The 12,518-nt window shown below is 41.4% G+C and overlaps 1 protein-coding gene across 5 annotated transcripts in view; it reads right to left on the bottom strand.

The window, feature by feature from the left end:
- The window catches only part of SLCO2B1 (solute carrier organic anion transporter family member 2B1), a 194,908-nt gene that overhangs the window by 54,234 nt on the left and 128,156 nt on the right, over positions 1 to 12,518 (bottom strand). For all 5 annotated transcript variants that reach the window (XM_075592777.1, XM_075592778.1, XM_075592779.1 and 2 more), the window contains 2 exons: positions 11,505 to 11,603; positions 9,972 to 10,102 (listed from right to left, as the gene is read on the bottom strand). In XM_075592777.1, the coding sequence (XP_075448892.1) occupies positions 9,972 to 10,102; positions 11,505 to 11,603 (230 nt within the window). The remainder of the gene's footprint in view (positions 1 to 9,971; positions 10,103 to 11,504; positions 11,604 to 12,518) is intronic.

Here is a 12,518-nt window from a genome sequence, read left to right as displayed (position 1 = left end):
CTGTGACTGGGGAGACGAGGGGATTGATTGTTTTGTATGTGTAAAATCAGGTTTTCTTTCTACCCTTTCAAGTCATGTGACCTGTGTCACAAGAACTGCGCTGAGGCGATTTGCATACTGGATGTAAGTCCTTTTTTGAAGATACCTTGTGGTGAAGCACTGTTAACTAAATACTGTCCTTCAGCTCTCTGTGCTTCAGGCACAAACATTTCATTAGACAAAAAGCCCCAGTGCTTCATCCAATATGACAAATTATATAATTAAATACGTATGTATTTTTCTTTTCGTAAGTGAGCGGCATTTAGTTAAATTCTTTGGCCAAAACATTTTAAGCTTCCAAGCCACACCAAGGTGTCCCCTCTTTTTTTGCAAGTCCTAACACTAATGCGCCTGCAAAAGCTCTCCTAACCTCTCTAATCGACGACAACTATGTTACTAGACTGGTCATTCACAGGTACAGAACAAGTACTGCCATTTAAAACATTATATTGTAAGCTCAATGCAGGGACTCACTGTGCCTGCAAAACACTATGTACATATCAGTATCTGTCAGACCAGCTGTCAATTACACAAATATTAATAGAGCCCAAACCCGTATCTAGTACATCGGATTCTGATAGAAAGGCCAAATAGAAGTAACTCTTCCATTACTCCACCTGATAAAAGCAAATGAAAAAAGAATATCCCTTTTTCCCTTCGTGTTTATCAGCTTTCAGCCCTCTGATACCAGGAGGAGGCTGATACTATTAGGAATTCCGTGTGCGTAGGCGGCTGAGTTATTTTAAAGTAAATGTGACTCCCTTGCATGAAAAGGGAGATTAACTCTGCTGCACAAGGTGTGATGTACTGGGACAGTATGGACTTCTCTAGCTTTTTCTTTCTTTGCAACATCTGTACTTTGGTATCTTAAATTAAATGACAACACTGCTTGTTGTGAATATTGTAGTTACTCATATTAGAGATGGGTGGAACTGTCAAACTCTGTTTTTCCCGATCTTTCCATTCACCATCCGTTCCGCGGTGTAAAATCCACCGACGGATTGTTCCAGTTTCAATCCGTGCGGATTAATCCAAAACCGCCATTGGATACAATCTGCACGGATTTTTAAGAATCCAATCCGCGGATCCCGCAATCCGTTGAAAGATTTCAAAACAGATTTGGAATGAGAGTGATTTAAAAAAAAAAAATCTGGAAAGATGAATCGCCCTTTTTGAGACAGATTCACAGAAGTCCCCGGACCAAAGGAACCGCCCAATCTGAGACGGGTCCAAATCCGTAAAAAAAAAAAAATCACCCATCTCTACTCATACTGTATACTGTGTTGGTAACAATTCCTATGTACTGCGTACTGCGGACTACACTGTAATTTTCAAGCGCTTTGAGTTCAATTGGGAGAAAAGCTCTACATGAAAAAGTTATTATTATTTATTGTTACCTATTATTTTACTGATGTACTAATGTGTGGAGCTTTCTAGAGCTGCTTGAGCTGAGCTGTTTAACTGAGGGGCAGTTTAGTTAAAGTGCATATGGATTAAGTGTGAAGTTAAAACAAGAAGGAACAAGGTGTGCAGTGTATATGTTTTTTTAATTGGGTCCACTAAAAATAGCGGGACCAACATCAAAATGAGTAAATAACGCAACTTTACTCAGAGCCTGCGATGCTCCCCCAAACCCACATGGCATCCCACAAATAAAGCACACACACAAAGCGCTGGAGGTATAATGGCATGACTTTTATTCATATACAGCAAAAGGCAAGGTGTTAACCCTGCCAGAGTGCTCCCCCCACAGGTAAGGCCAATGATGCTTAAATCATTGCCCGTTAGCCTGGACCATCTCAAGTCCCAGCCACTCAACTGACCCTACGTCAGCTGCGAGATGAGCCCCAGTTACTCAAAGCACAATGAGCCCGGCCCACTCGCCAACCATGCCACCACCAGGCATTACCAAAGCAGAGCCCCTTCTGCCAAGGTCACCATGCACTTACCCCCCAACCAGCCACCACCAACAGAGCCATTTAATGCCTTAAACTAGCCCCAGAGCACAAAACTGTCCAAAACGTTCCAAACCCGATCTGAAGGAACATTAACCATGTCAAACCGTGCGATAGGCACCCGCACAGACGTCTCTATATTAACGCCAATAGACTGCTGATGCACGTCTAAGCATCCTTCACCTAAATATAGGCACTGCACCAGCCACTATGCTAACTTGTTGTCAGTTAGGAGATTGGCCCCAGGCACTCAAACACAATGAGCCCTGCCTGCTCGAGCGAACATCAGAAACCCTCCCAGCTTCAGCCAGACAACGGTAGGGCAGGAGGAGCAATCACTACCACCCCCCTCCTTGAAGTGGCAGAAAGCCCTGATGCTGCGTCCAGCCCAACAGGGCAAGGATTGGACCCCACTGGCAAAGAGGGTGCCACTTCCCATGCTGCTGGCATGCCGAGAGACAAAAGAGCCACAGGAGAGGATATTAACCACGAAAATCCGTGTCACCCATTCCTTCTCTTTTGTGTGTTTTATGCCTTGGGGCCAATAATGGACTCTCTCCCAGCCTCCCTGAACATGGCTTAGAGGTCCCAAATTATTCTGACTGTGCCTGAAATTGACCTTAGCCATTACCACATCCTATATGGACACCTAAGTGCTTCCCCAGGAGCTTAACCCTCCATCCATCACCTTGGATTTCAGTGGAAAGGAGGGGGAATCAAGGGGGCAGCAGAAGGGGCTGAAAATATGGGTAGACAAAAAAAATGTGAGGTTAACATGCTTTCAGCTGAGGTAAGTGCACACAGAACAGCCACACACATACACACACACACACAACCACACACATTACACACACGATCCATGCTCCCCGCTCCCGCTTGCAAAATTAGACAGGACACCCTGCGCTTATGCTTTGAGAGTTGGTGATGTCACCGCTCTCAAGCATGAGCGTGGTCAGCACCAGCAGGAACGCAGCGTTAATATGAAACGGAAGTAGCATTCTGCGCATGTGCAGTCTGGGGCTGTAGAAGGGGGGCACAAGTTCTCAGAAGCATTGGCTGCCTGGCCAAACACAACAGAGATTGGGAGTGTGTGCACGCAGTGCACGTGCTCCCCCTGCATCAGACCACAGGCTCTCGATCTCTGCTACACTGTACTATTGGAAGTGGCAAGGATCTCGGGAGTGTGCGCACGGTGTGCACGCGCTCCCACTGCATCAGACCTCAGGCTCTCGCTTTCTGCTGCACTAATATTGCAAGTGGTAGTGATCTCTAGAACGTGCGCGCACCATGGATGCGCTCCAACTGCGCTACTGCGCATGTACTGAAGAATACTGATCACACGCATGAATGGATCTGCTTTACCAGATACGCATGCGCGGATTCAGCACAGTTGAATGTACATGCTTGGAAAAAACATGCGCAGCATTAATCAGCTTTGGCAAAGCCACTGAGCAGAATAACCAAACAAGAACACAGGCACACATATATACAGACAACCATATATACAAACACACACACACACACACACACAAACACACATATATATATATATATATATATATATATATATATATATATATACATATATATACATACACATATATACAAACACATACACATATATACATATATACAAACACACACACACACACACACATACATACATACATACATACATATATCAATCAGAAGACATAGGGGTGGTGCCTGTTGGAGCTGTTTACTGCGCTGTCACTTCCAATTTAGTTAGTTGGTCTCTACCCTTGAGAGGCACCGGGTACCCGTGATAAGCTGCCAGGGCTCTGGTAGGCTTGAGGCCTCCCCTAGGGGAGCCTGGGGTAATCCCATACCTCCTACTCTAAAAGAGGTTAGGGGAAGAGCAGGAACCAATCTTGAGGCCCTTGATCAGGAGTGAGTTCAGGGACATCCTGGGGTGAAAACCTTCTGTCTGCTGTGTGGAGAAAGACTGCTGATGAATAAAGAACAACAATAAAGACCATCTACTTTTTACCTATACCTCCTGCCTGAGAGTGGAGTATATTGGGAGGAGGGGAATATAACTTTTTTGCAGATACTTCACCCCACACATCTGGGGGTTGCACAAGATGGAGGCGCTGCATCAGTAAGAAGAATTCAGGCACAGCCCCAGAAGCCTGCCCTGTTATCCCCCATGCCTTCGCAGGAGACCCAGGCCCCCCTGTTACCAGCAGGTATGCACCAACAAGAGCCGTGTAACCAGAGCGCTATTTCCCTTAGGAGACCCTATGTGAGAATGGGTAGGGGAAACTGGGTTACATATATATATATATATATATATATATATATATATATATAGCTGTATGCTCATCTGCATGTCTTAGGCAGGTCTGCAACCCCACCTTTCCCCATTATCACCCAGCATACAGAACTTACACTGCAGCAAGGGATTCTGGGAAATGACATGCAAATGAGCACACAGTGTCACTTTTTGCCTCAATAACCATTTTTAACATGGTTCCCTATAGGCTTAAGCTTGCTGCATGGTCACAGCTTTGAGCACAGCCAGGGTTAAGGTGCATACCCAGAAAACCACCCACAGACAGCTGTTTCGACCTTGATGGGTCTCATCAGTGTGGGGTTGATTTTACTGGGAATGCAAGAGAGGCTTATGGGATAGGCCAAACCATAATACTGAGTTAAGTTATGGTGAGTAAAAAAAGTGACAAAAACCCTCCACAGGAAAGCAAATATGCAAATATAGCTGTATGCTCATCTGCATGTCTTAGGCAGGTCTGCCTAACCCCACCTTTCCCCATTATCACCCAGCATATATATATATATATATATATATATATATATATATATATATATATATATATATATATATATAACAAAGGCAGCAGCCAGCACTCCAAGCAACAAATGTAAAGTCAAGGTGCATGCTCCATAGAAATCAATATAGAAACCCTGTCTTCCCATAAGAGAAGGCACAAAAGCAGCAACACTCAGATATAGCAAAAAGACATGTATTAGCAGTGACAAAACAGCACACTATAAACCCAATGTTTCGGTCCTGGCAGGACCTTCCTCATGTGAGGACAATTAGAGGCAGCTAATTGTACAATCCTGGAGCTCCACGAGTGCAATCAGTGTATGAGGTAGTACGGCGGCCATCTTGGAAATCAGGAGACAGAGCACTTGTTCCTTCACTGTCATTCTCTTTAGGGAGCTGCCATGCTGATGCAATTGACACTGAATGGGGTACCAGATCGGCGTGACGTTCTGGTGCTGTCACAGAGTCTTGCACATGCGCAACTTTACTTTGAGCTGACTTCCCAGGACTTTATGATGCCACACATGCGTTTCCTAGCAACATTGGACGCTAGGATTTTTTTGTCCACCGGGGGAGCCTGTACTCATCTGCACATGTGCGATAGCATACATTGCTCTGTCTCCTGATTTCCAAGATCGCCGCCGTACTACCTCATACACTGATTGCACTCGTGGAGCTCCAGGATTGTACAATTAGCTGCCTCTAATTGTCCTCACATGGTGAACTATGGGGTATATATGTTCTTTGGGTGTCATTGTCTGGTAGCACCCCCCTGAGGAAGGTCCTGCCAGGACCGAAACGTTGGGTTTATAGTGTGCTGTTTTGTCACTGCTAATACATGTCTTTTTCTGAGTGATACATGCTATATCTGAGTGTTGCTGCTTTTGTGCCTTCTCTTATGGGAAGACAGGGTTTATATATATATATATATATATATATATATATATATATATATATATATATATATATATATATATATATATATATATAACTTGTAGCAGCATCCGGCACACACAAAGACAACAAAAATAAAGCCAACATGGAGAAGCCATGTGTGAAAAACTAAGTATACCTTATGATTCAATAGCTTGTAGAACCACCTTTAGCAGCAATAACTTGAAGTAATCGTTTTCTGTATGACTTTATCAGACTCTCACATCGTTGTGGAGGAGTTTTGGCCCACTCTTCTTTACAACATTGCTTCAGTTCATTGAGGTTTGTGGGCATTTGTTTATGCACAGCTCTCTTAAGGTCCCGCCACAACATTTCAATTGGGTTGAGGTCTGGACTTTGACTGGACCATTGCAACACCTTGATTCTTTTATTTTTCAGCCAATTTGTTGTAGATTTGCTGGTGTGCTTTGAATCGTTGTCCTGTTGCATGACCCAATTTCGGCCAAGCTTTAGCTGTCGGACAGATGGCCTCACATTTGACAATAGAATACTTTGGTATACAGAGGAGTTCATGGTCGACTCAATGACTGCAAGGTTCCCAGGTCCTGTGGCAGCAAAACAAGCCCAAATCATCACCCCTCCACCACCCTACTTGACAGTTGGTGTGAGGTGTTTTTGCTGATATGCTGTGTTTGGTTTTCGCCAAATGTGGCATTGTGCATTATGGCCAAACATCTCCACTTTTGTCTCATCTGTCCAAAGGACATTGTTCCAAAAGTCTTGTGGTTTGTTCAGATGCAACTTTGCAAAACTAAGCTGTGTGCCATGTTCTTTTTAGAAAGAAGAGGCTTTCTCCTAGAAACCCTTCCATACAAACCATACTTGTTCAGTCTTTTTCTAATTGTACTGTCATGAACATTTAACATGCTTACTGAGGCCTGTAGAGTCTGAGATGTAACTCTTGTTTTTTTTTGCAATTTCTCTGAGCATTGCACAGTCTGACCTTGGGGTGAATTTGATGAGACGTCCACTCCTGGGAAGATTGGTAACTGTCTTGAATGTTTTCCACTTTTGAATAATCTTTCTCACTGTAGAATGATGGACTTTAAATGGTTTGGAAATGGCCTTATAACCCTTCCCAGATTGATGGCAGCAACAACTGCTTCTCTAAGATCTTTGCTTATGTCTTTCCTCCTTGGCATTGTGTTAACACACACCTGAATGCTCCAGACCAGCAAACTGCTAAAACTTCGGCTTTTATAGAGGTGGTCACACTTGCTGATGATCAATTAATGAAGGGCATTTGATTAGCAGCACCTGTCTGCTACTTAGCGTCTTAATTCCTATGGAAGCAGTAAGGGTGACTTAGTTTTTCACACATAGCTTCTCCATTTTGGCTTTATTTTTGTTAAATAAATCATGAAACAGTGTAATATGTCATGTGTTGTTGTTCATCTGAGGTTGTATTTACCTAATTTTAAGACCTGCTAAGGAACAGATGATTGTTATTGTGTACTGATATGTAAAACCATAGAATTCAAAGAGGGTGTACTTTCTTTTTCACACAACTATATATATATATATATATATATACACACACACACACACACACACACACACACACACACACACACACACACACACACACACACACACACACACACACACACACACACACACACACACACACACACACATATACATATATATACACACGTGTTAAGTGAAACTGCCTTGCATTTTGTCACTGAAATTGTATTTCCATTTTTATCATTTTGCGTGAATGAAAGACTTTTGAGAGTGGCAAAGAAGTTTCACTTTGTATGCGTGTGCTCGGCACACAACCCTTTTTTTTCTTCCCCTGTACTATATAAGGCAAGATATGCTAAACCAACAAGGAATAGATCATAAAAATAAATAAAAAATAAACTATTACAGTGCATATTAACCCCTTAGTAGCCCAAGTGGTCAGCTAATCCAGGGTTTCCATGACAAGCTGACCACTAAGGGCTACCAAGGGGTTAATATTAACAGTAGACTACAGTACACCGCGTTTCACAAAGTGATCCTCCCCAAAACACTGTGCTTTATTTTCTCTGTATAATCACAAAAGAGAAACATGTCCCTGGGATTCCAATAATTGCTACACAGAGTGCAACAGATTGTCTTCTATTACAGTATCTAGGAACAAGAATGAATAATTTCATCTACTCTGCTTCCATTATCAGAAAGACAAGTGTGTGTGTGTGTGTGTGTGTGTGTGTGTGTGTGTGTGTGTGTGTGTGTGTGTGTGTGTGTGTGTGTGTGTTTGTGTGTGTGTATATATATACTGTATATAGTTGTATATGGATGTTGGTAAGTACATTTAAAAGCAAATTGTAGCTTACAATGTGCCGCGAGAAAACACTGGGGAGCATGGGAGGATATCGCCAAATAATGCTTTTAAAGACACTATAATAATAACATTCTCACTTTTCCAACTTTACACTGTACACGCACTGTAACTTGCATAATTCCTTCCATTGCACTTGTTTACATAGGCATGCTAGACTCACTTCCTACCCAAGCTTGATGCAAACACATTGAAATGACTGAAGTCAGCATTTTATAAATACTCGGTTCTCCTGAATGCAGAATAAGCAGACAATTTGCAGCTGGCAGATGGGTTTTTTTTTTCAACCACAGTCATGCCAATTCCTACGCAATCAGAAGTGTTGAGCTTGAGTAAAACAACTAAATAAGCTTTTTAGGTTTTAGACCCATGAAAAATAACATGATGCAATACACACATAAAGCAGACACTACACACATGTAGAAATGCAGAAATGCAAACACTGACATTAGGGGAGGGCTACCCAGTGCCCTATATGTCTACTTGTGAAAGAATTGAAGTCTGCGTCAGACTTGTACCATTATACAGTACTTTCTATCTAACTGAGTTCCTCTTTGTGTGCTTCAAACCAAGCATCCATAAAACATTCAAGTATTATCATGAAGACTAAAACTGTAATTGAGTTGGTCAACCCCAATGCTACTGTACCTCTGCCACTTGCTAAACTATTCCAAACACTACCCATACCCTTGTCTTGGGGAAGGACTAGTCTCTTTGTTATTAAAATGGACAAGATTGACTATTTCTGTAGTGTATACTATACTGTAGAAAGAAAAAAACCAAGGCAGAAATAAACAAATATTTATTTGCATATGTGTTATGATGTGTTTTCTGATTAGATGTTATTTACTTTCTATAGTAATGATCAAATATGTAGAGTATATAAAGAACTATTTATGTATTTGTTTTAACCTTGTTTAGCTTCTATGGTATATCTTTGTTTTTTCAAGGTTATTTTGGATGAAAATGCCTAGAAAACAAAGGGCTAGTAGGAAAAGGACAAACTGTTGGCTCAGCGTTCTACATCAATTCATCAGTTCGTAAGGTATACAGTACAGTAGTTATGTACATGTTCAAGGTAAGATAGCATCTGCCCAGTATATACTAGAAGCTTGGCAGTCTGTGGGCTTAGTTGGATGTTTTCCAGGATCTGCTGCCTCTACAAACATTCATGATTTTAGTAATAAAACGTACAGTATATAGAGAGGTTAGGCAGGCTTATGGGACATGAACCTGTGCTGATGAGCCCCAAACTCACTCTGTTCCACTAACAACTCGGTACAACAGCTACACACCTGTTACATAGAAATAAAAGAAACACAAAACTTATGACAGGTACAGTAAGAACTACCGGTACGTGTCCCATTGGCTTCCCATTTTCTTGTCTGTTTTAAAACCTCGGATCCAATGATATCCTTGGCTTTCTTGTATATTTAAGATACTGTTAGTTTACTTTGCAGACTAGTCCTGCACAAACTTAGCTTTACCCTGATTTGTATTCCTACATATTCCCTAGGTCAGTCCATGTGAGCTGCTTGTTTAACTTCGAAGGACACTGTTCCTAGGTCCTGCAACAACCTGTAGTTCCCTCCTCCAATCTCCCTTCCTTCTATTCTTCGTGTATCCTGCTGCTCCTTGTGTTCCCTTTCCCCAAATACCTGTCCCTGCCCAATGCTTCTTGTTCCCGATCTCCTATTACTGTATGCGTATATATTCACTTGTTTAATCAGCTTCATTTTGTTCATGATGTAGTGTGCCTTGACACCTGTTAGTTCAAGAAGACTCGAGACCATTCATACTGTACTACACCTACTGTAGCAGAGGGTTTGAGCAGCTTTATCTCTTTGTGCATATTAAAACATAAGATAAAGATCCTTACCTCCTTGACCATTTCTTTTGGAAAGAAAAAATATGGTATTGAAGCTATAGCAACAATAGAACCTGCTACTATAAAGCCAAGCCACCAAGCACCTATCCAACGAGGGTCTTTCAGCGTGAGAAGGATTTCATCTGTGAAAAGACAAGACACTGGTCAGTGGTTTAAGCAGAGTTTGATAACCAGGAAGATTTTAGGCCCAGTTGTGATAAGATACAGTATATTAATGACAAAGAATGAAATTAGGTTTTTGATTTAACTAGTTTCAAATCAATACTTGGAATGAATTCATGGCAGCAGTAAAGAAAGCATTCTGTTTCATACCACGGGTGCACCGAGTAATCCAATACACTTAATGTGCAGTTTGGGTAGGATTTATTCCAATGGACTTAATATATATATTTTATATTAAGTGTCAACTTTTCTTCTCCTTTATATACTGTACACAGGTTGTAGCACACCAAACTCCAATATTTTAATAAAAGATTAATACTTTATTCGAGGTCAACGTTTCGTTGTTCTTATCACATCTTCCTCAGGACTAATAGAATGCAGAACATATACTGTAGTGACTTAAATGTATGTTCTGAATGCTTTTTGTCCTGAGGAAGGTGTGATAAGAACACTGAAATGTTGACCTGGAATAAAGTAAGAGTCTTTAATTAAAATATTGGAGTTTGGTGTGTACAGTATATGAAGATAAGAGATTGTTTGCAGCATCTGCTGATGAGAGCACCTGAAAACTATGAATATGGAGCCAGGGAGCAGTATCATGGAGTATGATGTAGAGATGGACGACTGAGCCACCTGTGCTGAAGCAGGTATATCCTGATAACCTGACCTGTCGGTGGCCCTTCAAGACTGGAGTTGCCCACTACTGTATTACTGTAATCTTCTCAATGACTTCCAGCTATTGATTTTCTTCATGGCAGGGTCAGAGGTCACTGTCAGCTTTAAAAAAAAAGATGTTCCTTTGGAAAGATGCGGATACATTCTAGCTATACAAATGTTAAATGAAAAAATGTAAGCTGTAATTGGTATTTTTTTTCTACATTTTAATCAGTCTATTAGCTAAAAAATGGGCAGCACTGCTGCATAATAACAGCACTAGATTAATCCCAATGATTAATGTTAAATACACTTGTTTTGTACTCGTGCTGCAGTCAACAGATTGATAAATACACTGTAGCTCCAATGTGTCTCACCTACTTTAACAAATGCTTTGCAGTACCTGTGACCTTTGTGGTCTTATTCTAAAAAACAACATAGTGTGAAGGTCAAACACACACTATGATAGTAGCATATGCTGCATTTAGGCAGTATGCTGGGTTGATAATAGAAAGGTATGACTAGCAGAAGAAGGCAAAGCTTTGCTTCATTTAACAGCGAAACACCTTGTCGGGTTAAATCTATTTTAGAAATGCCAGCAGCCTCTTTTCATTTCATTGCTTGAGATGCTGTGTGTGCATCGTAGAGCGAAACTCAGTTTGCAGCCAGACATCACTGGAAAGTGGAAAGTGCACCAGCGCCACTCACTCGCGGGAATCTTGTCAATGTCAACATAGTAACGCAACATAGCAGATCCAAGAATGAATGCAACCCCCGGTCCGACCACGGTCACAGCAAAGAGGATTCCTGCAAGACAAAAACAGACTGTGAATTTCCTGAGGATTGATATGAACAACTATAGATGCATCACACACTTGCGAGACAGAAAAAAACCCTTTGTAATAAAAAAAGAACAAAAGGAAGGTAACATTGTAAACACTGAAGTTTATAATGAGTGCAAGCTTACAGGTCTACTTAGGCCTCTTTTTCAGGCAGATTATATATATATATATATATATATATATATAACATTTTTTAAGGAGAAGCATTTTGACCTTGTGTCATTGTTTTTATTACAGCAATTATATATATATATATATATATATATATATATATACGTGTGTGTGTGAAGAAAAGAACAAGAAGCGCAGGCTCCATAGCGTAACTCGATATAAACAATTTATTAAAAATAAAACAGCCTCTAGGACTTGCACTCACAATACTTAAGTTACAAGATTGCATGTAGAGAAAAATTCTCTGCAGGAAAGGAAGCCGGAGAGCGCGCGGGACAGCAGCTGCAGGACATCACCAGTGGTACCCAACCAGAACAGGAATCGATAAAGAGCCTTCAGGAGATGAAGATATCCACGGAGAAAGGACCCGTGGACCCTGCCGCTATTTGCTGCCAATCGGATTGAATAGAGATCAACCTCTCCTCGTGTATCTATTCCAAGATGGCAAATACCGCTGGTATGGCATTCAAACATATAAGTTTAGCGTTGCCTTTTTTTTCTCTTGGTTATATATATATACAGTTTTTGACAATCATATACATTTACACGCCCGTGGCGTGTGGATTTAACCTCCGGGCGAGTAACTATTGGCCCAAGCAGCACACGTGTTTGTTTTTTTAAATTTCCCTGCTCGCGCTGAAATTTTCCCTGCTCGCGCTGGAAAAAAACAAAAAACTCCCCGTGCCTGACAGCTGATTGGTGCGCGTTT

The sequence above is a fragment of the Ascaphus truei genome, chromosome 3 (assembly GCF_040206685.1).
Source record: "Ascaphus truei isolate aAscTru1 chromosome 3, aAscTru1.hap1, whole genome shotgun sequence".
NCBI lineage: Eukaryota > Metazoa > Chordata > Amphibia > Anura > Ascaphidae > Ascaphus > Ascaphus truei.
This window is presented reverse-complemented; position numbering and strand designations above follow the sequence as displayed.